This window comes from Rhinatrema bivittatum, chromosome 12 (genome assembly GCF_901001135.1).
Source record: "Rhinatrema bivittatum chromosome 12, aRhiBiv1.1, whole genome shotgun sequence".
NCBI classification, from domain to species: Eukaryota; Metazoa; Chordata; class Amphibia; order Gymnophiona; family Rhinatrematidae; genus Rhinatrema; species Rhinatrema bivittatum.
Window position 1 is genome coordinate 70,959,875 of NC_042626.1, and position 26,905 is coordinate 70,986,779.

General features: G+C 44.2%; 1 protein-coding gene across 1 annotated transcript; it reads left to right on the forward strand.

Annotated features, from left to right (window-relative positions):
- The first annotated feature begins 16,780 nt into the window (after window positions 1-16,780).
- On the forward strand, window positions 16,781-26,652 carry LOC115074017 (keratin, type I cytoskeletal 47 kDa-like). The gene is made up of 8 exons (XM_029573085.1): window positions 16,781-17,488; window positions 18,153-18,235; window positions 20,384-20,540; window positions 21,427-21,588; window positions 21,692-21,817; window positions 24,554-24,771; window positions 25,128-25,240; window positions 25,831-26,652. Exons 1-8 carry the CDS (start codon window positions 16,862-16,864, stop codon window positions 25,929-25,931), a joined length of 1,587 nt encoding a protein of 528 aa, XP_029428945.1. The 5' UTR covers window positions 16,781-16,861; the 3' UTR covers window positions 25,932-26,652.
- Window positions 26,653-26,905: the final 253 nt, after the last annotated feature.

Genomic DNA, 26,905 nt, shown 5'->3' on the forward strand with positions numbered 1-26,905 from the left:
TCTCTGGGCATTTCTAAGGCTCCGGACATGGATGCCTTTACCGACGCCGGAGAAATGGGCGTCCGTAAAGATAGGCGTCCTTAAAGGCGGAGACATGGACGCCTCTATGGACGTCAGAGAGATGGACGTCCGCTAGGCGTCCTGAGGCTCCGGGTCCAGCGGAGACATGGACGCCTCTACGGACATCGGAGAGATGGGCGTCCGCTAGGCGTCCTGAGGCTCCGGGTCCAGCGGAGACATGGACGCCTCTATGGATGCCTATACAGAGTCTCTACGGACGCCTATATGGAGTGTCTCGGTCGGCTATACGGAGCCTTCCTCCTGCGTCTAGAATAAGGCTGTAGTAGATGCTGAAATAAGAATGCATAGCTGATTTAAGAATACAAACTTGAGAATAACAGTGTTGCAGATCCATGTATGTATGTACACCTCCCTCTAACTCATGTCCATGCTTCTTTTTTCAATCTGTATATATTTTCTGTTTTCTCTTTTCTGGTGTCGCGCCACCGGTGCTGCACCTGTTTTACATCCCTGGGCATGACAGAAAGGGAGCTTACATCCTGGGCAATCTTTTCCCAAATCCTTTTCTTGCTGCCCCACGAGACCTTTGACTGGAAGAGAACTTTATATTTCTCGCAGACGGCACTGCACAATAGTTCTTTCTCTTCATCCATAAAGTGAGCATTACAGGTTTGCTTTCTGGATGGCTAGCTCGCACTTGTGCCTTCCTGTTGTTCCAGCTCTACGATAAGCTCCTCTACCTCAGCGATTGTGCGCTTTCCTGGCATAGTTATACCTGAACGGTAAAAAAAAAGAGCCCGTGATTAATGAACAGCATGACGGAAATTAAATCAGTACTAATAAAATATACTAGAAAATATTGAGGCCCATGTATGGCATCAAGCAACAGCCAGAAGAGCCTTCCACTACTGGTTGCCGGTCTCCGGGCTCCACCTCTACCCATGCAATGCAATGTTTTCCGGGGATCATTGTCTGAATCGGAGAAAATAACAAGGGGAAAATGGGTTAATGACTGTGAAGAAAATGTACCAAATGACAGCAAAGGTACAGGGCACAATGGAGAGCATACAGCCAAGAGTCTAAACCTAAACATCAAAAACAGAATAAATACAAAGACGAGGGTAATATATACAGGTAACAGTGAAAATAACAAACATCAAAACAGAATAAATGCAAAGACGAGGGTAACATATACAGGTACTGCAAATAACAAACATCAAAAACAGAATCGTCGCCAAGAAGAGTGGCACGTATTCAGCAAACACTCACCGTGAAAATCATAAACTAACAAATTATTACCGGAAAGAAGAGGCAAACAAAAATATTGCAAACAGGAAAATGAAAAACAGACCTGCCACCATGGATACCGAGGCCATGGAGGGTAGCGAGAAAAAGGCAGGAACATCCATGTTCGTCGGCCATTTTACTTTCCAACATCCATGGCCAGCGCGGTACCAAAGGGACGCCTAATTCTAGGCTTCATGCATGAACGCACAAGCCTAAGCACATAGCAAACTAGCATAGCGGAACCAAATGGACGCCTAATTCTAGCTTCATGCATGAACGCACAAGTCTAAGCGCATAGAAAACAGTGGCATGGCGGAACCAAACGGATGCCTAATTCTAGGCTTCGGCCTTCAGCGCCTGAAAAGTTCCGCCGTGGGAAGATGGCGAACCAAAGGGACGCCTAATTCTAGGCTTCATGCATGAACGCACAAGCCTAAGCGCATAGAAAAGAGTAGCATAGGCACACGGAGCAACACAAGGGATGCCTAATTCTAGGCTTCAGTGTACGACGGAAACAAAGAAGCGTGCATTGCTATGCCTACCTGCTGAAAGCCTTTACGATCTCCCGATAGATATCCGATGAAACAGTTGTACACGGTGTGTCCTAGTCCAAAATGAATTTGAAAGGGACTTTTCCATTCAGAGAAGCGACTTATATACACGTTCATGGTAGGATTATGACGCTGTGCTGACCAATTGGAAACTCCAGTTCTGACCAATTAGAAACTCCAGTTCCAAAACCAATTGGAAACTCCAGTTCTGACCAATTGGAAACTCCAGTTCCAATTCCAGTTGGAAACTCCAGTCCTGACCAATTGGAAACTCCAGTTCCAAAAAGGCGGGAAAAATGGTGGGAACGTCCATGTTCAGCCTTGAATGCCTGAATAGTTCTGCTGTAGGAACATGGCGGAACTAAAGGGACGCCTAATTCTAGGCTTTGAGCGCCTGAAAAGTTCCGCAGTAGGAACATGGCGGAACTAATGGGACGCCTAATTCTAGGCTTCGGCCTTGAGAGCCTGAAAAGTTTCACTGTAGGAACATGGCGGAACTAAAGGGACGCCTAATTCTAGGCTTGAGCGTCAGAAAAGTTTGCAGCGGTAGGGACATAGCGGAACCAAATGGACGCCCAATTCTAGGCTTTAGCCTTTAGCCTTAGACAGTTTTTTACAGTACGGACATGGTGGAACCAAAGGGATGCCTAAACGGGCAGCAGAAGCAGATGGCAGGGCGCTTGCACGTGTAGTGCCAGGCCCGGACGGCCATTTTGTAAAAGATTTTCAAGATGCCGAGAGGGCGGATGCCTAATTTCACCGCTGGGGATGTCTGGCTCCTGGCATCCCTAATAATCGCCAAGGAGCGCAAGCTGTTCTTCAGCTTTGGGCGCCCCCGGGACCAGGACAGGGCCAACGAGGCCTGGTGGGTGCTCAGGGCCCAATTCAACGCCCAAGCTTTGTTTCCGAGGGAGGTAAGTTCATAGGCCTCTTTTTCTTGTTATCTTGTAACATGCATGAAAAAAAACAAGTAAAATAACATATATTTGGGGGGGTTGTTTTGTATTGCTGTGTGTGACAATAGGAAAACTGACACTTGACTTGTTTGAACCAAGGAAATTACATTTATTTGGGTGGTTGTTTTGTATTGCTGTGCGCAACAATAGGACAACTGGTACTTGTCTTGTTTGAAGTATTTGGGTACTAGTTTTGTATGACAAAAGAGAAATAGACACTTCCCACCTCACTTGTTAGACTTGTTTGTTTTCAATGTAGTTTTGCCTCAAAAGCAAAATGTTTTAGTTCAACTTCTGTTTCCTATTTCTATTGTATTACCACCAGGTCGAGGCACTGAAGAAGAGAGCACGCAGGATCCGGAGGGAGGAGCCGGAATACCTGAGGGCCCTGTGGGCCCAGCGAGCGGAAGGTACTTGCAGTTAGCAAATGTCATGCTTCACCTGCAAGCAATATGGTCTTGTTAAGAAATGCCCTGAAGAAATTAAACGATTCTTGATCTTTGCATGCGCAGCTGTGAAAATTTTACTAAATTTTCTTTTCAGAGAGCAGCACTGATGACAGCTCCAGTGGGGAGGAAGATGCTCCGCCGGGTCAACGCCACGATGAGCCTTTCATAGCATCGGCAGTATGTGGATGTTTAATGCCATTTGACACGCCTGTGAAATGTGCATTTGTAAATGTCATACTCTCTGTAATGGTAGAGGTTTTGTTTAAAATGTTGCTAAGTTCTCCCTCCTACACTGTTGTGGATGTTTTCATGTGCGACAGCGGTAACGCTTTCATTTTTTCTCTTTTCAGATACATCGTCAGAGACCGAAGCCTCTATTGAGCCGCCCCCTGTTATCCCGCCCCCCCAAATTGAGCCACCCCCTGTTATCCCGCCAACCCCCCCCCAATTGTGCCCCCCCTGTTATCCTGCCCCCACAAATTGAGCCACCCCCTGTTATCCCCCCCGTAATTTTTACGGCCCAACTCTCTCCTGCACCACCCGCCCCACCTGCCATGGGAGACGCGGAGGACATCGTCATTAACGTTGTCGCCCCTGGCTCTCCTGGGCTGCCCGGGGCGGGTCATCGGCCAGAGGGCGGCGTAGCGTCCGGGGAAGGGCCCTCAAACCTTGAGGCGCCTGGACTCTATTATGTTCCTCCTGGCACAGTTTACCAGCGGCCAGGTGACCCGGGAGGGAATGGCAGGGCAGGCGGTGACGATCCTGCACGATCTGCGTCTTGGCCAGTGGGAGATAACTGAGCTCCTGCGAGCAATCGCAGGAGCTCAGTCCCTGCTGCTCATGTCGCGGGCTCCTGCAGGACGGGCACCGCCTGAGGACCGTCAATGACGGTGCTCCTCCTTCTCCCCCATGGCATGGTCCGTCCCCTTTTTTCCCAATGCCCACCCCAAATGCCCACCCTTATGAAAATGTAAATATTTTATTGTAAATAGTTAAATTTGTAAATAGTATTCATTTATATTTCAAAAAATTTTTTTTTGTTTCAAAAAGTTGGTTTGCGTTTCCTTTACACAATTCATTGCATGTCACTTATGTGTTGATACTGTGGCCATAATCAAGAACAGAATGACTGCCAAGGATGAGGAGAACATGCAGAGCATACTGGCGGAAAAGAAAGGAAAATTTACCGGAAGAGGAGCACATGGAATTCAAAGGGAAACTGAACCGAAACAGAAGAGGAGAACATAGAATACAAGAGGAGAACATAGAATACAAGAAAATCGACAGAACAGAAGAGGTTCGCATGGAATACAAAGGGAATCTTTACCAAAACAGAAGAGGATCACAAGGAATGAAAAGGAGAAATCAAACCAACAGAACAGGAGAAGACAAGAGAAAATTTACAGAACACAAGAGGATCACATGGAATACAAAGGGAAACTCTACCAAAACAGAAGAGGAGCACATGGAATACCACGGTAAAATGGACCAGACAGGCAGAGGTCAGGTACACCTGTGCATGGAGCGGGGATTGTTAGAGCAGAGGTCAGACACAGCTGGATATAAGATAGGAGTTAGAGCAGAGGTCAGGTACACCTGTGTATGGAACAGGGATTGTTAGAGCAGGGGTCAGACACAGCTGGATATAAGATAGGAGTTAGAGCAGAGGTCAGGCACACCTGTGCATGGAACAGGGATTGTTAGAGCAGAGGTCAGGCTCGGACGTCTGAGGTCACGGTGTCCGTTCGTTGACCTTCCCGCTGCCTTGAGCACCCGGCTGGGCGTCCAGGCCGGCGACTTTGGACATCCGGCTCGGACGGACGGCCGGGCGCTCAAGGTCCATGAATGTCCGAGGTCGCGGCGTCCGTTCGTGGACCTTCCCGCTGCCTTGAGCGCCCGGCTGGACGTCCAAGCCGGCGACTTTGGATGTCCGGCTCAGACGGGCGGCCGGCCGGGCGGTCAAGGTCCATGAACGTCCGAGTTCGCGGCGTCCGTTCGTGGACCTTCCCGCTGCCTTTAGCGCCTAGCTGGACATCCAAGCCGGCGACTTTGGATGTCCGATGACTTTGGACGACCGGCCGGGCGCTCAAGGTCCATGAACGGACGTCCAGCCGGGCACTCATGGCAGCGGGAAGGTCCATGAATGGCGTTCAAGCCATGAGAAAAGAACCATCCACTTATCTGGTAGAATGACATTTCACATGACATTTGAAATGACATTTTGAAATGACAGGTACTGGCGCACCCGGGATACTGTATAGGCACTGTATACAGTAAGATGGACTGCGCACGGCTACCGCTTCATGGGCGCACTTTGGACGCCACTTGCATTTGCGTCTCATTTGAATACTGAATCGAGCAGCTTGGAACCAAATTGTGCGCGCGGCAAACGAGGGTGCACCCAGCACTGCCGAACTCTTTCTTAGACGTCCTTACTGTATCGGCGCGTATATTAGGTAACGATCGGTCTCTGTTTTGCATGTGTGTGTGTGTGACTGAAGTACAGTATTTCTGCTAGCGTGTAGTTTCTCTGTAGTAGTCCAGCTTGTTCTGTTATTCCAGTAGGTGATGTATTAATGTTCTAGGGCCTGGTGTAGTATTTGCATTGCTGTTTTTTCATAAGGTTTCTATTATTTGAATCCTGAGAGTCAGTGCTGTGACTGTATGATATGGCAAGGGTCTAAACGTCTCTAGGGGCGATCCGGGTAACTATAGATCAGTGAGCATGAGTGCAGTGCCGGGAAAAATAGTGGAAACTATTCTAAAGATCAAAATTGTAGAGCATATAGAAAGACATGGTTTAATGGAACACAGTCAATGTGGATTTACCCAAGGGAAGTTTTGCCTAAAAAATCTGCTTCATTTTTTTGAAGGGGTTAATAAACATGTGGATAAAGGTGAACCGGTAGATGTAGTATATTTGGATTTTCAGAAGGCGTTTGACAAAGTCCCTCATTTATTTATTTATTTATTAAAGGCTTTTATATACCGACTTTCTTGATACAAATCAAATCAACTCGGTTTACATCGAACTAAGCAGTAACTATAACCATCCAGTCAACAAGAGATAATTTAAAGGAGCATAAAGTTACATTATAACAAGGATGCCTTAACTGGGAGAAGGAAAAAAGAGAGGGAGAACGAAGATAAATTACTATATACAATGGAATATGGGAGGGAGGCAATGAGCCGACCTCATGATGACTTGTGAGTATAATTAGTGTTTGTTTATTTACATGAGTGATGGAATAGTTCTAAATCAGGCTGTTGGGCTATTGGCGGGGAAGGCTCGGCAGAACAGCCAAGTCTTTAGTTTCTTTTTGAAAGTTGGTAGGCAAGTTTCCTGCCTGAGGTCCGGAGGCATGGCGTTCCAGATGGAGGGACCTGTGATAGAGAATGTCCTGTCTCTGATATTTGAGTGGTGTACAATTTTGATTGGAGGAACATGTAAGGTTCCCTTGTAGGCATCCCTTAAGGGTCTGGCCGTCGAGTGCAATTTGAGAGGGTGTAAAAGATCAAGTGGGGTCTGATGGTGAATATTTTTGTGGATAATTGTCAGTGATTTATGGAGAATCCTGAAGTTGACTGGGAGCCAGTGAAGATCTTTTAGAATGGGGGTGATATGCTTTTTCTTAGAAGCTTCATGAGAGGCTTCTAAGACAACTAAAAAGTCATGGGATATGAGGCGATGTCCTTTCGTGGATTACAAACTGGTTAAAACACAAGAAACAGAGAGTAGGATTAAATGGACAATTTTCTCAGTGGAAAAGGGTAAACAGTGGAGTGCCTCAGGGATCTGTACTTGGACCAGTGCTTTTCAATATATATATAAAATATATATATAAATGATCTGGAAAGGAATACGATGAGTGAGGTTATCAAATTTGCGGATGATACAAAATTATTCAGAGTAGTTAAATCACAAGCGGATTGTGATACATTACAGGATGCTTACAGAAATGAGTAGGTCTGGAAGAGGATCTAGCATGCCATTAGCAGCATCTACCACGACAACTGCAGCATTGGTGAGCTGATGCACAAGTGGTGGGAGAAGCAGGCCAGGATGGTGGCTGAGAGACCAGGCAGCCACATTACCTTCACCCTATCTGAGCAGCTGCTGCTCGACACTCTATCTGAAGCTGCTGTGACAAGGGACAATAGATCAGAAGTTCTAAGGGACTCATCTGCTCTTTAAGCTCCAGGTTCACCTCCTCCCCTCATGACAGGAGGAGGAGGACTGGATTGGGGAGAGGTAGTTGCTTTGTGCTCTGGTCTCAGCTCTCTTCTACTGTTTCCTGCACAGGATGGGTTGGGGGAGGCTAGAAGAGGAAGCAGAGCTGTTTTTCTTTGCTCTGTCCCTTCTAACCTCACCCTTCCCCTCCTGTTTTCTGCCTTAGGAGGGGAAAGGCTGGAACAGGAAGCAGAAGACTGTTCTCTACAGAGTGAGATTAAGCACAGCTGGAAGGCAACAAATCTTCAGATGGCCTGCTGCCCCCTCAGAAGTTTGCCACGCTAGGCACAGGCCTAGTGTGCCAATTGGCAAATCCAGGCCTGGCTGAGGGAGGAGTTGGCCATAGGGCAGCTCAAAGCAATCTGCTGCCTGAGGTGAGAGATGAGATGGTGCCCTGCCCCCCCCCCCCCCCCCCCCACTGTAAATATTACATTGGTTCCTAGAATACCAATACACCACCTACCAGGGAAACAAAACAAACCCAATTGCTATAGATCTCTATACAGACACTTTATGCTAGCAGAATCTCTCATCATGGTCACACTCACAGAGCAGAGAGAGACCCTCACCAAATACAGAATACAAAATAAAGGAGCACAAATTAGACAAAAACTGAAATGGAAACCCCAAGAAGCCAGACTCTGTGTATTAACAATGGAAAAACAGAACCACCATTCCTCATAAAACAATAAAATCAAGAAACATAAAGCATCACTTATAATAGTAAAACCATACTAATAAAAGAATATTTTAAAACTACTGATAAATAGAATTTCTATTAATTAAAATCATATACATTTTTTAAAAATTTCCCAAGCACCAATAAAATATTTCAAAACAGCACATATCAAATAACACCCAATAATTAAAACTAATAAGGATAAAAAAAAAACCCTGCTGTCCATTCCTGGGAACTCAGTCACCCTGATAGTGTCGAGAATTAGGGGGTTGGGGGGGATTGTACAAACTTTATCCTCTTTCACACATACTCGCATGTCCATTCTTTCTGACACATACACTGTCACATACACACCCATAACCTCTCTCTCTCACACAGACACTGTCACATACACACCCATAACCTCTCTCTCTCACACAGACACACACTCTCAGGCTCTAAGACCTTCTCTCTCCCCCCACCCCTTACACACAAGCTCTTACTCCCCTGGATTCTCTCACATACACACACACACACACACACGCTCTCTCACGCTTACTGGCTCCTGCACATAAACAAACACATTCACACAAACAAATCCCCTGGCAGGCTCCCATTCACACTGTCGTCCCCCCCCCCCCCCACACACACACACACACACACACTGAAGGCAGACCCCCTCTCTTTCTTTTGACAGCAACCTCGGAGCCTCTCTTGTTCCTCTGCTGTCGCTGTCACTATTGCCGCATGGCTATTGGGGAGGCACTGATTGCTGCTACTGGCACTGAAGACCATTCTGCTGCTTCCTCTGTGCAGGCCCCACGGTATCAAAGATTTGCAGGCTTCCAGGCTCCTCCATGATGATCTCGTACATTGCGAGATCGGCATAGAGAAAGTGCTTATCTTGCACATTCCCAAAGATAACATATACCAGTCACTAAAAATTAAAAAAATTTTTTTTTACCTTTGCTGTCTGATCTTAGTTTTCTAATCAGTTGGTGACAGGCTTTGTTTTCTACCTTCCTTTTCTTGTTTTTTGCCAATTCCTTTTATAGGGTCTTTTTTTCTGTTTATTCTCTCTCCATCTGTCATCTACCCTTCTTCTCTCAAACACACACTCAGGTTCTCATTCTCACTCGCTGTCTCTCTCACACATACACACACATAGGCACAGGCTCTCATACTCACATCCTATCTCATGCACATACAGCTCTCACTCTCACATGCTCTCTCATACATACACACACACTGTCTCTTTCATATTCTGTCTCACTCTCACACATACACACACAGGCTCTCTCACACTCACATGCTGTCTCACACACACACAGCTCTCACTCTCACATGCTCTCTCTCATACATACAATCACAGTCTCTCACATGCTGTCTCACTCAAACACACAGGCTTTCATTGTCACATGCTGTTTCTCTCACACACACACACACAGAGGCTCCCACATGCTGTCTCTCCAAACATTCAGGCTCTCACTCCCACACAGTCTCTCTACTCAGTCTCACACACACACAATCTCTCAACTCACTGTCATACACACATACATTCTACAGGGCCTCAGCCTCTCTCTCACCTCTGGGCCTCCTCTTCACTGGGCGCCATGGGATGGGCTCTGTGGCAGTCCTGCTGCCTGGCCTCCTCTTCTCGGGCTGTTGCGAGGTGGGATCTGTGGCAGCCCTGCTACAAATGCTGCTCCTCTTCAGTAAGCGGCCAATGCTGCTGCTCCTCCTCCTTCCTGCTCGTGCGGCTCTGGCAATGTTTTTCTTCTGTGGCCGCACAGGCAGGAAGGAGGAGGAGGAGCAGCATCAGTCACATACTGAACAGGAGCAGCATTTGGATGTGACCTTTTTCTTCGGGCTGTAATGGGTTGAGCTCCCCCAGGGACCTGTCCATCTTCCTGCTGTGCATGCTTGCTCAGCTGCCGGTGGGATGAGGTCCACCGGTGGCCACATGGGTCTCTCTATCAGCCATCAGCGTCCCCACCTGCCCCCCCCCCCCCTCAGTATGCCACTACGGGGAACCATCCGCAGCTGACCAATGAAATGCTGACCACCAACCTTTTAAAAATAATGATGCTGCCATGCCCATAGCAATAACCTTTTTTTTTTTTTTTTACTTATATCCTACTCGATGGCAGGGCGAAGCTGCAAGGCAAGAGGGCACAATAGTTGCACCTTAGCTTCAGCCCTGCCGCATGCTCAGTGAAGCTGTGCAGCACGAGGTGGTGACGTGGGTAAAGAGTCCACATTTATTTATTTATTTCTGACATTTATAGGTCACCTATAACACTGTTCTAGGTGGCTTACAGAATCAACATTCAAAAAATAAAACAGAACAGATACTATTAAAACAACATACAGAACACAGCAGCTTCCTGACCAGTATTATCAACTAAATATGCTCACTCACTAAACACCTGTTGAAATAACAATGTCTTTAACATTTTCTTTAAAGTTTTTGTGCAAGATGTAATGGGAAAAACTTCCCACAAGGAGTTCCATAAAATAGGTCCAGCAATCGAGAACGCCCTTGCATGGGACTCAGCCAAACAGAGTCTGGATTCATCTGAGGGATGTCTTGAATCCTTCTTTGAGAGGATCTCAAAGCACGCGTAGTATAAATGTGCAACATTGAGTTCATCCATGGAAGAGAGATTACACGGAACATTCTATGGACAAGAAGTGCGATTTTAAACTGTATCCTTGATTCTATAGGCAGCCAGAGTAACTCGGAGTAATGTGTAGACATACTTCCATGTAATGAATAAAGCCTCAGTCTTTCCTATTGTAATGGAAAAATTCACAAGAGCAGCTGAAGAGGTTAACACAGTTCTTACTGTCTGGCATCAAAGGCAGCAGGCACAGCCAAGAAGGTAGCTTTGGGGCAGTAAGAAGGAAAGACAAGGGTTTGGAACATGTTCTGCAGTGTGCATACCGCACGGTCCTGTCCAGTAACACAGAAGTAAGTGGTAGCCACAAGGCAGATGCTCATGTTGACAATCAAATCAGAAAATACCCGAGTTCACTTTGAATTGGCAATACATATTGATCTGTTGGCTTTTAGTATGGCTAAAAATTAAATGGTAGCTTGCAAGAGAAAATTAAAAATCTCTGGGCTTGTAAACTTATAGAGCCCAACTGCCAAAACTGTCTGTGGTACACTATTTGTGTGCATAAGCGGGCCCTTTGAGATTTCTGCTAGTATTTTACAATCTGTCTTGTGGGAGCTGTACAGTTTGTATCTCTGTCCTGAAAATATGTGAGTATGTTGCAGTATGAGCGTATATTTGTAATGCAGAAACACGCATACATTCTCTACTATATACTACCGAGCAGGAGCCAGGGGTTTTGGCTCGGCATTCCAGGAGCAAGGCCTTGCAAGCCATGGCAGGCCTTGGGAGGGTTACTGCCTTGGGACAGGATCAGCCCATCAGTCAGTGACGGGGACTGTGAAAGCAACCGGTTCAGGGTGCATTGCATTAACGGTTCTGGTAATAGCTATGTGGACATGTGCCGGCCCGGCACAGAACCTTCATAATGGAAGGAGTGGTGGGCGGTGGTAGTAGGGTATTCTGAAGGTCAAGGCTCAGCACCTGAGGTTATTTCTTCTTGTTATTATTATTGTTAAGAAAGCTGAGGCCATATCTGTTCCAACTTGAACTGGGGTCTTTGTCATTTGTATTGGTTGTGGGTCCATTTAACATTGTTAGGATGAGGGTGGAGCCAACTGGGATTTGGAGTGGACCAAGGTCCTGGATGCCCTGGTTACTGAAGTGGTGTACAATAAAACATACATAATAAAAAAGTATAACATAATCAAACAACCACAACATAATAAACAAAAGGACAGTAAATACAATTCTGCTCCCCTAACCTAAAAACCATTGAGGCGGATTTTCAAAGGGTTATGCATGTAACATATGCGCGTAACCCTTTAAAACCCCTCCTGCGTGCGCCAAGCCTATTTTGCATAGGCTCGGCGACACGCGCAAGCCCCAGGACGTGTGTATGTCCCAGGGCTTAAAAAAGGGGGCGGGGCAGTCTGGGGGCGGGGTGGGGGTGGGGATGGAGCCTCCAGGCACTGTGGCCATTTGCTGCTGTGCCCGGGATCGCGGGCCGCGTAACCTAGGCGCAACTTAGAAGTTAAAGGTAAGGTGGGGGGTTAGGTAGGGCTGGGCAGCAGGTTAGGTAGGGAAGGGAGGGGAAGGTAGGGGGGTGGAGCGGCCTCGGAGGGAACGGAGGAAGGCTGCGCGGCTCGGCACGCGCAAGGTGCACAAGTGTGCACCCCCTTGCATGCGCCAACCCTGGATTTTATAACACGCGCGCGCATGTTATAAAATCGGGCGTAGATTTGTGCGTGCCGGGTTGCACGCACAAATCTACGCACGTGCCTATGTTTTAATATCTGGCCAACTATGAGGCTTCTAGTAAATATGTACAAACATGCTATTTATGAGTATATATTCTACTTTTATCCACATAATCCCCATATAACTCTTTGAAAATTACATCCTATCTGAGCAGTAGTAATAAGATATGCAAAGAAAGAATTATTAGGATACAAAAGTTAGTTACATGTGTTTTGTTTAAACTTGCATGCAGATAAATTGATGCTGCTCCCACAGGCTAACTGCTGAATTAATATCCTCCTTTCCTTTCATGATTTCTCATCTTTCTCACTGATGTTGCAACCATTCCATGGAGTCTTCCATGAGACAGCGTGAATAAGTATTATGATTCACTGGACAAGTCCAGTAAAGAGATAATGAGAGAGCACAACCCAGCACAACCTCTGGAGTCACATCGAGTCCTGCACCGTCTCTGCTCTGCTGTTCTCCCTGAGACAGAGAACACTCATATCTGCTCTGCAAACTTTTTCTAAGTCTGAAATATAAGAACATAAGAACATAAGAAAATGCCATACTGGGTCAGACCAAGGGTCCATCAAGCCCAGCATCCTGTTTCCAACAGTGGCCAATCCAGGCCATAAGAACCTGGCAAGTACCCAAAAACTAAGTCTATTCCATGTAACCATTGCTAATGGCAGTGGCTATTCTCTAAGTGAACTTAATAGCAGGTAATGGACTTCTCCTCCAAGAACTTATCCAATCCTTTTTTAAACACAGCTATACTTACTTTTTTAAACACAGCTATACTTACTGCACGAACCACATTCTCTGGCAACAAATTCCAGAGTTTAATTGTGCGTTGAGTAAAAAAGAACTTTCTCCGATTAGTTAGGTAGGGAATGTTTAATGTTTGTTTTTTATTCACAGCTTTTTATGCGGCACTCTGCTCTGGGAGCCCGACATCAAGAAATGCAAAAGGAGAGTTAATATGATGCATAGCAAAAAAGCAGAGGGGCCGATTTTAAATTTTACGCGCGCGGGGCACATTTGTGCGTGCTACCTGGTGGTGCGCGCTACCTGGTGGTGTTATAAAATCCAGGGTCAGCGCGCGCGCGGGGGTCCACCCTTGTGCACCTTGTGCGCGCCGAGCCCAAGGGGAACCCTGATGGCTTTCCCCATTCCCTCCAAGGGAACTTTTTTTAGCTCCCCCCCACCTTTCCCTCCCTTCCCCTATCTAACCCACCCCCCAGCCCCACCTAAATCCCACCCTACCTTTTTCTGCCGATTGGCATAACTTGTGTGCGCCGGCATGCCATGCCCCGATACAGGCCGCTGTGTCGGAGCACTTGGCCCTGCCCCCGGACCGCCCATTTTTTAAAGCCCCGGGACATACGCTCGTCCCAGAGCTTGCGCGCTCCGCTGAGCCTATGCAAAATAGGCTCGGCACGCGCAGGGGTAGGTTTTCGGGTGTTACGCGCGTAACCCCTTGAAAATCTACCCCAGATTGAACATATCCAGGAAAAATGCATCATTCCAAATTCATTATTACTAGTATTATTGAAACCCATCTTTCCATTGATTTTCTCTTGTTTCTGTTTGTTATAATAAAAAACACTAATAAATTCCGGGGGGGGGGGGGGGGGGGAGAACTGAATACAAATGTCCCTACATATAAATTCTAAATTGATATGCAAAAATCAAGGAGGCTGATATTTCGTGCCAGATAAATAGAAACAATACAGCATGAACAAATCATCGCCTCTTGTTATACTTTTCATTCCTTATAATAACTATAAATATTTAGTGATGGCAATATTAATATGTATACCTCAGAATGTTCCTGTTAAACCCCCCAACCGTTAGAAACCTACCCTAATTAGAAGTGTCTCTGTACAGTGGGACACATATAGAGAGTGGCAGACTGATTCTATATGGAGTAGTGTTTCTCTCTCTCTCTCTCTCTCTCACTCATTTTTTTTTTATGGTTTAATTAATTGGCAGGAAATTAATGCCTCTTGGATACAACATGCTCTGCTCGCTTTGCAAAATTATTCTTGGCAACCAGTCATTTGCATGTAATGACAGGATGTGTGTATGTCAAAAGAAAATTCCTTTCAGAACAAAATAATCAGTAAAATACTGCAAAGTTTTGGAACTCTCACATTGTAAACCTCAGTCTTTGCTGTCTTTAAATAACCACAGCATAAAGAGGGTAATTTTATAACTCTGTGCATAGCAGTAAAGACTGTACATTGTGTATGCAGACTTTACCAAGGATGTTAAAAGCGAACCTACGCGCACAAGTCCACTTTAAAAAAAAATCCTTGAGTAATTGGGCCAGTACTGGCTCACAAATAATATTGCGTAAAATAATACCTCCTGTTTGGAAAGTGTTACTTATGCATATACATCTGTGTGCCTACGTTTTAAAATCAAAAACTATGTGCATAAGTTCCAGCTGCACTCTCAGAATGCCTCTGTGCAATTTGTGCAAACGTATGTACATAACAGGGTGCCATATACCTTTCTGTGCACCGAGCCCTGGGCTATTTCAGTACAGTCATTTATCTGCATAAAACTTTATTATATAGAAACATGATAGCAGAAGAAGACAATATGGTCTATCTAGTCTGTCCATCCACACCAACTAACCAATTATTCATCTTTACAATCCCTATGTGCATAACTGCTTTGAAAATTACACCCATGCTGAACAAAGAATTTGATTATTGGGTTTTAATTCAAACAATGGAACTACTGTACATGAATAAAAAAACAAACATACAATGACTTACAGGACTAAGGACTTGCATTAAATTTCGACATGCAAACTAATAGTAGATGCAGAATGTTTGGTCCCCGCGCCATTATCTGCAACATGGTATGGGTGTTTCCCTACATTAAGAGATCAAGCCACTTAATCTGTCTGATCTAAGCTTCTAGCTGTGTTTTCCGTTTTATTATGTACTCTGTGAATGTAAGACTGCAAGAAAAAACCTGATCTAGCATTACACACATCTTCCTGTAAGGAACACAGATTAGTACTTTTTCCTCTCTCAGGCCTAGATTTTCTAAGCTACCGCAGCTTCCTGAATCGCGCTGTACACGGGGGCAGGGGTGGGGGGTGAAGCGGGGGGCAGGCCTGCGAAAGCTGGCAGCAATCGCACCTCTGCGGTGCGATCACTGCCGGCTTTTGCACCCAATAGCGCCATCATAAAAGGTGATGCTATTGGGCGCGAAATCGGCAGCGAAAAGTGTTCTTACCTTTTCGCTGTCCGCCATGTCTTCGTGGCATCCGCCCCAGTGCCACCCCCGACTCCTCCTGTTCCGGTCTTGACGCCGCCCCTTTTTAGTGATCGCACGCGAAAAGTCGCTTTCCGCATGCGATTGCTTTGAAAAACGACCCCCCTCAGTCAGCATTACCATTAGTAAGATGCTGTGTTAATCGGCAGACGCTAACTATAAACTCTCTACTGTTCTACTTCGACAACAATTGTACACACTTCCTTTAATCTAAAACGTAAAAAAACAGCTATCTGATTTGCTCATGTGGATCTATGTTCATGCTAATTGTGTGGACTCTTTGCTCACAATGAGCATTGCTCTAAAGAAACCATCATTGCAAGAGCTGAAATATATATCTGCCAATAGGGTCTGTAATTAGCATAGTGCAATTCTCATTTTTATGACCAAGCCATACACCGAGATCTGTGCTATGACAATTGAATAACTGCTCCTATTTTTGTTTTTGTTTATTATCTCATAAGAGCTATTTCATGCTTGACAGAATTTTTTAGGCAGGTACACAATCAGTAGCCTTAGGCATCAGAAGACTGCGTATTTCAGAAACTTGCTAGTATTGTATTTTCTAATAAATGAAAACAAATATATATCATTTTGATCTTTAGTACCAGCTCCCATGAGGTAGGTTCAGTGCAAACTTCCCATCACTCTATAAAAAAAAAGCCAAAGTAATGGAAGGGAATCACAGCAGCGAATTGGACATAAATGTGCAAATCTGTTTAAAAAATTAAGAAAGGATTAAAATGATTGTGTTCAGTTATACTCCACCCTTCTCTCATGCCAACCTAACAAGCACCCTGAGGGCATCGGTATATTAAAAGAAATATGCATAAAATGGTTAAATTTGAATTATGAACAATTCATCCAATTATTGGTAACAGGTCCGAACTTATCAAATTATGTTAATTGGAGAGGTTGAATTCATAAGTGAAACACCCATTTAATTTTGTATATAAAGGCTTGAAGCCTGTCTGCCCTGCCACCAGCTCCCCATCTCTGCTACATTGCTTCTCTTAGAGGGGTTGCAGCTCTACACGGTATACCATGGCTTTCAGACAAAGTGGTGGATCTACCAGGGTATCGATGGGAGGTGGATCTACCAGGGTATCGATGGGAGGTGGATCTACCAGGGTATCAATGGCAAGTGGTGGCAAAGGAAGCTATGGAGGAGGTTCATTTAATGATGCTGGGGTTTCTGGAGGGGGATCATTTGGCTTTGTTGATGACCAGGGTAGTGGTTTTGGTGGATATGGATTTGCCCAAGGTGATGAATTTGGAGGTGGCCAAGGAGGTGGTTTTGGTGGAGGATTTGGAGGTGGCCAAGGAGGTGGTTTTGGTGGAGGATTTGGAGGTGGCCAAAGTGGTGGTTTTGGTGGTAGTTTTGGTGGTGGTTTTGGTGGTGGTTTTGGAGGTAGCCAAGGAGGTGGATTTGAAGGTGGGTTTGGTGGTAGTGAGGGCCTCCTTTCTGGAACTGAAAAGGAAACCATGCAGAACCTCAATGATCGTCTGGCTGCCTATCTGGAAAAAGTACATACTTTAGAGAATCAAAATTCTACGCTGGAGGTTAACATCAAGGAGTGGTATGAGAAGCACCATCCTGGAGGCTCTACTGGTACAGGAGCACGTGATTATGATAAATATTATGACATAATCGAAGACTTGAAGAAAAAGGTAAGAAATCGAGATATAATCCTCCATTTTGTTTCAAGATATATTGCACAGCTCAGAAGTATTGTCTATTGCTTTCCAGATACACTAAGATGTTTCTAAATAAGGAAATTCAATCACCATATGTACCGTAAATTCTGAACGGAACTAACAAATTATAGTCCACAATTTTTAGTTACTCCTTAGTCTTTACTTTTCAAACCTTACATGATGATGACGATGATTATTATTATTAAGAAAAACGTTTTACCCACTAGCGCCAAAGTTTGCAGTGGGTTACAGAAAAGATACCTGTAATGAAAACATAAATAAATAATAAATAGTGCACAAGAGACAAAATGTAACATTGGTACAGAATAACTTTACAGCATTGACACAAATAATCCATTTTAGGACAGACATTGACACAAACTGACTCACAAAATAAATTATATTTCTTATATGACAATTTGTGTAATTGTTTTTACAACAAGCCTAAAAACTGGGAGGTCCTTAAAACACACAGTATTGGATTTTGTTGTGGGTCCTCTCATTTTGCCACAGTTCTTGAGTGTGTCCCATGATTTTATTGTGGCTTTTGGGTGCATGTCAAAGAAAAACAAAGAAATTGTACAAGGCGATACGCAATGAAATATAGCATTACTCACTAAGCACTCTCCTTTTTCAGATCTACGACTGCACTGTAGAAAATGCCACGACTCATCTGCATATTGACAATGCCAGGCTGGCAGCTGATGACTTCAGACTGAAGTAAGTCTAGAGATCTCTAAGCTCACATAGTAGATTTATTGAAATAAACTCCTCAAAACTGTATTGCAAACTTAAAATTCCCACACTCCTCTGAACAGGTCTTTCAGTGGACCCGCCAGCACTTCTCTAAGCTCCCTCAGTATCCTGTGATGTACCTCATTTGGTCCCATGGCCTTGTCCACTTTCAGTTTACCTATTTCTTCCCATATATTCGCTTCCATAAACAGTTTCATCTACCCCATCCTCATCTATGGTCTTGTCAACCAGCAACAGTCCTTCTCCAGGGTCTTCTTTAGGGAACACCGAACTGAAGTATTTGTTTAATATTTCTGCCATTTCTTTGTCTCACTCTCTTCACATTGCTCCTCGTCACCTTTCAATGTCTCTATACCTCTTCGGGCCTTCCTTCTTTCTGTGAAGAAATGTTCCTGATTCTACCCCCTTGGAGCTTCATATTATGTCCCATAATTTGATTCTTTTGCATCATTCATACTCCTGAATTATTTAAAAGTCTGCATCATATTTCCCCATCCCTCTTCTCCTTCAGAGGATACATATTTAGTTCCTTTTCTCTCAACTCATGTCTTCTGGTACAGAACCCACACCATTTTGGTTGCCTTTCTTTGGACCGCTTCCATCCCATCTCTATCCTTTTTGAAATATGGTTTCCAGAACTGAACACAGTATTCCAGATGAGGCCTTATCTAAGACCTGTATAGGAGCAGTATTACCTCCTTTTTAATGTTGATCATGCGTCTTGATGCAGCCCTGAATCCCTCTAGCATTAGCCACTGCACTGTCACACTGCTTCGCTGCCTTCATATCATCAGATATTATCACCCCAAGTCTCTTTCACACCCCATCACATAGAACTCCTTTGGATTTTTTGTACCCAGATGCATGGCTCTGCACTTCATGACATCACATCCCAGCTGCCAAATCTTCGATCACTCTGCAAGCTTTCTTAGATCAGTTTTTATTTTCTCAGCTCATTCAGGTTCACCCTGTTGCAGATATTAGTGTCGTCTGCAAAAAGACAAACTTTTCCTTCTAAACTTTCTGCTGTGCTACTCACAGAGATATTGAACAGAACTGGCTCCAGAACCAATCCTTGAGGCAATCTACATATCATCTTTCTCTGCTCAGAGTAGATTCCATTTACCACCACTCGTTGTTGTCTGTCAGTCAACCAATTTGTAATCCATTCCACTACCATGGGATCCTTTTCATTTTGTTCATGAGCCTCCTATGTGGGAGAGTTTTAACAGCTTTGCTGAAATCCAAATAAATCACATTGAGTGCTCATCCTTTATCTAATTCTCTAGCTTCCCAATCAGATTTATTTGACATGACCTACCTCTAGTAAAACCATGCTGCCTCGGATCTTGCAACACATTAGATTAGATTGTAGATAGTTCACTATCTTTTCCTTCAGCAATGTCTCCATTAATTTTCCCATCACTGAGATGAAACTCACTGGTCTGTAGTTTCCAGCCTTTCTCTGCTCCCTCTTTTGAGAAGCAAGATCACCACCAGCCTTCTCCAATCTTGTGGCACCGCACCCATTTGCAGAGATGTATTGAATCAGTATGTCAGCAGACCCAGCAGCACCTCTCTGAGCTCCTTTAATATCCTAGGATGTATCTCATCAGGCCCCATGGTCTTGTCTACTTCCACCCAACACTCTCTTCTGTAAAGGAGGTTGTATCTACCCCATTTCCATCCATATTCTTGCCAACCAGAACAGTTCCTCTGCCACAGTCTTCTTGAGTAAACATTGAACTGAAGAATTTGTTTAATATTTCTGTTTTTTCCTAATCTTTCTCCACACAACGTCCCTTGTCTCCTTTCAAACTTATAATACCACTTCTGGACTTCCTACTTTCCCTGATATACAGTATCTGAAAAATGTTTTGTGTACCAGTAAATTTAAATCCATAACCAGTTTATTATTAAAATGTATTTTAAAGTAAAAAGAAAATATTGATACTTTACTCTCAGATGCACTGTCCCTCAGCCTTTAAATGTTATATATGTAGATGTATTCTCAAACTGTTCAAATATTTGAACCTAGGAAATAATCTTTTTAATTAAGAATGATTAAAATGGATCTTATTGATATGATTTATTCTGAATTGTGTTTTGTAGGTATGAGAATGAGCTGGCCATGCGTCATAATGTTGACGCTGACATCAACGGCCTGCGCAGAGTCCTGGACGAGCTGACCCTGGGCAAGGCTGACGCGGAAATGCAGATAGAGACTCTGACCGAGGAATTGGCCTTCCTCAAGAAGAACCACGATGAGGTAGAAACCCACTCATACTGCTGAGGTTTTCTCACAAGTTGCCTTTTGATATACACATGTATACACAGATATACATACACAAACACACACACATATTGATTGAAGTGACTTATTTATAGATAATCAAAAAACAAGTAATCTTTCAATAAACAAAGGGAAATAAACTAGAGAAAAATACATGCAAATGAAATATATCCGAATCTGTTTATTTTGAGAAATTCCTAGTACACTAATCCAAAGACCTTGCTCATAGCAGTTAACAGTCTTCAAACATAAAGTGCATTTGTGTTTGCAAAATCCAGTTTTAAGCACATAAATCTTTTTGGAAATTACCTCCTAAACATGCAGAACCATAGAAATATAGCAGCTTACACTATCTTCAAAGGCAGCAGCTGTGCTGGAAGCATCAGCTATGGAGTAGCTTGTGCTTGCAGTGCTGCTTCTGTCTAGAAGCACCAGGAGTGGGTAAGTGAATGCCTCACTTCCAGCTGGGTCTGGGAAGAAGCTGGAAGTCCAGCCCAAGAGAAGAAGGTTGTGGGTGGATGAAGGGTGGAAAGGGGCAGGAGACAGCATAAATAAATAAATAAATAAATGATTTAAAATAAAAAAGCAACAGGGAAGGGGGTAGAGAAGCCATTGATGACTCCACTGAATTTCTTGACATGGAAGGGGCTCGAGGCCTGGAAGGTGTGCAGGGCCATTTCTGACGTATTGGGGAAGGAAGGCGGGAATCAAGTCACAGGACCTTGAGGCACTTTTTTTTTTTATTTAACAATGCAACTTAACTGGATACATTTGAACATATCTGATTATATATAAAGTAATCTGACCACACAAGGCTGGATAACTTATCATTCTTAATGGACTAATTATTTACCTTTATCAGGAGATGAAAGGTTTGCAAGGAACTGGTGCTGGCCAGCTCAATGTAGAAATGAACGCTGCTCCGGGCATTGACCTGACCAAAATGCTGAATGACATGAGAGGGGAATATGAACAACTTGCAGAGAAGAATCGCAAAGATGCCGAACAATGCTTTAACGAAGCGGTAAGTCTCTATAAATCAGCCCAATGCCCTAGCACCGATGATTTTATGAACACTGGTTTTATCCAACTAACCTCTGCCCTTTCATTTAATTGGTGTTTCTCAGTGTAAACCCTTGAAAAAGGAGATGTCTGCAGGTGCTGAAGAAATGCAATCCAGTAAGACCGAGATCTCCGAGCTGAGACACACTCTCCAGGGCCTGGAGATAGAGCTACAGGCTGCAATCGCCATGGTGTGTATGTAACAGCTGTGTCCATCAGTCTCGCTTTGGCCATTTCAAACTATTCTATCCTTCCTCCATGTCACATTCCTCCCCCTTAACTCCTCCTCCCCCCAAAATCTACAAGCAATTGTAATATAGTTATTGTTCATTCTCTTAATAAAATCTTTCCTAGGTCACGTGACCCTTATATTTTCTTACTCTCCCCAAGTTCCTCTATACCCGTTACATGTAACTGTATTTTTCTCTCTCAGTTCAAAGTATTACTCCCCTGTTATCTGTAAACCGATGTTTATGAGCGTCGGTATATAAAAGTTTTAAATAAATAAATAAAATAAATAAATATTCACATTCAAGCTCATACACTTATCACTATCGGGCCGATACAGTAAACCACGTGGGAGAGCCGGCGAGCGCCCGCTCTCCCAACACGCGCCCAGGCCACTCTCCTGGGTGTGCAATTCACTAAGGGGCAGATTTTAAAAATTTGCGCGAGCGCGTACTTTTGTTCGCACAGCAGGCGCAAAACAAAAGTACGCTGGATTTTATAAGATACGCGCGTAGCCGCGCGTATCTTATAAAATCCGGGGTCGGCGCGCAAGGGGGTGCACATTTGTGCAACCTGCGCACGCCGAGCCCAGCGCGCGCTGCCTGTTCCCTCCAAGGCCGCTCCGATTTCAGAGCGGCCTCGGAAGGAACTTTCTTTCGCCCTCCCCCCACCTTCCCCTCCCTCCCCCTACCTAACCCCCCCCCCCCCCAGCCCTATCTAAACTCCCCCCTTACCTTTGTCGGCAAAGTTACGCCTGCTGAAAGCAGGCGTAACTTTGCGCACGTCGGTCGGCTGCCCCGCTCCATGGTTCGGTCCCGGGGGCTGTTCCGGAGGCCGCGGCCACGCCCCCAGAACGCCCCCGGGCCAAAACCACGCCCACGTCACCGCCCCCGAAACGCCGCGCCCCGCCCCCTAAACACCGCGTCATCCCGACACGCGTCCCGGGGCTTTACGCGCGCCGGTGGCCTATGCAAAATAGGTGCGCCAGCGCGCAAGGCCCTGCGCGCGTAAATCCGGAAGGATTTACATGCGCGGGCCTTTGAAAATCCGCCCCTAAGCAAAGGTATGCAAATTAGGGCCCGCGGTAATAAGGAGGCGCAAGGGACACTAGCGCATCCCTAGCGCCTCGTTATTGACAGAAGTGGCGGCTGTCTGCGGGTTTGACAGCTGACGCATAATTTTACTGGTGTCAGTTGTCGAACCCGCTGACAGCCATGGGTTTGGAAAATGGACGCCGGCAAAATTGAGCATCTGTTTTCCAACCTGTGGGCCGCAGGCAGATTTTTTTTTTTTTTAAGATTTTTAATTTTTTTAAATTTTTTTAAATTTTTGGGGCCTCCCACTTAATATCTGGGAAGAGGCTGGAAGTCCAGCCCAAGAGAAGAAGGTTGCGGGTGGGTGATATTAAGTCGGAGGGTGTACAGAAAAGCAGTTTTTTCTGCTTTTCTGTACACTTTCCCGGTGCCGGCCTAAATTAACTCCTGCATTTGGGTAGGTGTTAATTTCAGAGAGTAAATTGGCTTGGCTGCACATTTTACTTTCTGTATCGCGCGGGAATAACTAATAGGGCCATCAACGTGCATTTGCATGTTGCGGGCGCTATTAGTTTCGGGGGGGGGGGGGGGAGGTTGGCCGCGTGTTTTCCATGAGCTATTATTTATTTATTTATCGAGTTTTATATACAGTCATTCGGTTTTGCCATCATAACGGTTTACATGTATATATTTGTGTGTGGCACTAAGGAGTTTGTGGTGTATATATGTTTGTGTTAGGGGCTGTGTGTATTAAGGAGTGTGTGGTGTATGTATGTGAGTTAGGGGCAGTGTGTGATATATATATGCGTGTGTTAAGGTCTGTGTGTCATTGTTAAGGAATGTGTGGTGTATGTATGTGTGAGTTAGGGGGCAGTCTGTGGTGAATATATGTGTGTGTCAGGGGCTGTGTGTATCACTGTTAAGGAGTGGGTGGTGTATGTATGTGTTAGAAATATGTTGTGTATATATTTGTGTGTTGGGCTGTGTGTGATGTATGTATGTGTGTGTGTGTGTGTTAGGGGCTGTGTGTATCACTGTTAAGGAATGTGTGGTGTATATATTTGTGTATGGCACTGTTAAGGAGTGTGTGGTGTATATATGTGTGTGTTAGGGGCTGTATACGGGTAAAAATAGCGCGTCAAAAATGCACGGCCAAACGAGGGCTAACGGTGCGCTTGGCCGAGCGTATCATACTGAATCGGCCTGTATGCTGTAACAAAATGCTTTGTAAATGCCATGACTGCTTCTGTACATCTTTACATTCACTGAACTCAGCTTACTTGGGATACATAAGTGGCAATAAAGATTCTGCCTTGGAGAGGACAACCCTCTCCAGAACTCAGCTAGCCAGGGAAGACTTCTAGACGAGTTGTTTAAGGAAAAAGGAGCATAAAAAGAGGGAGAAAATAGGAAATTAAAATAAAGAAGAGAGAAGAAGGAAAATAGTCCTGAGTTTTACCGCAAATGTATAAAAAATAGACTTTTTTTCAAAATAAGGCCAAACAAAATGTGTTGAAATCCATAACTGTCAAGTCAAACTACTAAAGTGATATTTTTGATGTCAGGTAATTTGAGGTAAGAGAATGAGTTGCATTTTTCCAGGCCCTACCATATTGTTTTTCTAATGTGTTTCACATCTTCTTGCTGTTTTATATCTACCGACAGAAAAAATCTCTTGAAGGCACCTTGGCAGAAACAGAAGGTCGATTTTGTATGGAGATTTCAAAACTACAAGGCACGATTTCTATGATAGAAGAGCAGCTTAGCGAGATCAGAGCAGAAATGGAGGAGCAGTCTGCACAGTACGCAGAGCTGCTGGATATCAAGTCCCGGCTGGAGATGGAGATTGAGACCTATCGCCGCCTTCTGGATGGAGAAGCTGTGTAAGTAAGCGCTATGAAAAACAATGAGATATCCCATTTAATAAACTTCCTCAGTAACAAAAGGATGGCAAAACGATCCTTTATTTCAATGTTCTGCCCCTTCATTTCTGGCCATATTCCTTCGCTCAATGCAGGTCCCTCGTCTCTCTGCCACCTCTCAACTCATTCTTTCTTTGGTGTCCTTTACATAATTAGCTCATGCCAACTTACTATTAACCGGGTCTTAAAGTACTGCAAGCAAGTAGACCCTTTTCTTCAGGAAAGCAGTCCCTTCATCTCCCTAAAATTCACCATTTTTTTCTTTAAATGTTATATCTGAATTGTGTCACTTATTATATCCCTGCATTACATTACAGAGGAAGCAGTAGTAGCCACCATGGACATGGACATGGACAAGGACAAGGACATGGACATGGACAAGGACATCAGCAAGGAGCAGGCTCGGGATCACAAGGAAGCTCTAAAACAGGTGTGCAATTCTAGTTGTATTTTTACCTATCTCTGAGCACATGCCAGAAATGCAATTGCTACTTTGCTTTGCCTTTTTAAATTGTTTTTGAGTGGATACATTGTCAGTGAAACCATAGGGAGTAAAGATTCTGGTGTCACTAATCATTCAAACAATATGCTAACGTGCTTCAGAGGTGCAGAGTACCTGAGATACTCAGCATTTCTGAGAAAAATGTAAACACCTCTTCTGTGAGGTTTTTCATTTCTAAAGCGAACAGAATATATGGATTCTGTCAAGTCCTAAGACCGCACATGTATCTAATCCTTGAATTTAGTAAACAAACAGATGCTTTTGGGAACATCTGATTTTCAGCAAATTTACTACAAGTACCAATGATATAGGCTCTTTATATAAAATTAAAGTAATGAACCCTGATTTTGTATGTCATTAGCTGGAAATGACAAATGATATCTTTCTAGCACAGCCTTAGATATTATAACAGAATTGTAATACATGCTCTTCAATTGTTTTACTTAAGCTCCACAATCACATTTTAATCCATTGGGTGGATTTGCCTCAGTATTTAAACTTGTTATTTTAATATCCAGAACCACACAAAACCAGAAGGGTTAAGGTAATCACTCAGGAATTGGTAGATGGCAAAGTGATGTCAACCAAAGAAAGACAAACTGAAGAGGAGTTACAGTAAGATGAAACAGCAAGAATCGGCAGATACTTCTTCTCTTGGATGGTAAAACTTCGGCCTGGACATGCAAAACTCAAGAAGATATCCAGTCTTGGGAAACTCTTCTGCCCTTCAGTTTCATGGGATGCATCTCTCTCCTTCTTCTCCTCACTCTATGCAATAGCAACTGTGTTCCAATAGATGAATACATTATTCATCCTGTTCATTCTAGACAGGTTTTCTTATGCTCATTTAACTAAATTAGAGTGGCCAGCCCAAAAAGGGACAGTGTTTAAACATAAACGTCACCCGAAATGAATCTATGCCCAAGCAGGGTCGACAACAAGCTCCATGTCATATGGGACAGCTTTAGCCAGTTCCACTGATGCCTATGAATAGTTCTGCATGCCTTAGGGAAAGGGGAACTACAAGTTCACAGATGCACTGGAACAAAGCCAGGACTGGTTCAGCCTGTCCCATATGACATGGAGCTTGTTCACAACTCTTTAGCATTAAAAGGACTTTTTGTTTCTTTGTGTATAATGAAGCAAATGGCAAATACACTACAAGAAGGCCAACTGGGATGGAAGAGAAACTGTTTCCCTTTCAAAGGGGCCATAGAAATCCCTGGCTTGCCTTGCACTGTTCTTTCCTTTCTCATGATATATTTGCTGATGGAGAATGAAAAGTATCTCCTGAATTGCTATGTTTTGATTATTCAATAAAGTTTCTTTCTGAAGCAAAATAAGGGTCTTTTGCACGTTCTCTGATACTTTAGGACTTATTGAATTAATAAATGAATATAAATAAATAAATAAATAAATATATATGTAACACTTTGTGGCCTAAGGGTCATAAAAGAATTTATAGCTGGGGCTGTCTTCATAGTTCTCATTTTCATTTCCTGTGTCCCCAAGGTGTGCATCCTTTCTGTTGGGGTGAAGGTTAACCTTCTTGGTGTAGGCACTAGTGCTCTCCCAAGTGTGTGTTACCATAGC

Coding starts and splice junctions, on each gene's coding strand:
- LOC115074017 (XM_029573085.1), top strand. CDS start 16,862: ATGGCTTTCAGACAAAGTGGTGGATCTACCAGGGTATCGATGGGAGGT. Junction 24,772..25,127: donor CTTCTGGATGGAGAAGCTGT/GTAAGTAAGCGC, acceptor ATTACATTACAG/AGGAAGCAGTAGTAGCCACC. Junction 25,241..25,830: donor ACAAGGAAGCTCTAAAACAG/GTGTGCAATTCT, acceptor TTTAATATCCAG/AACCACACAAAACCAGAAGG.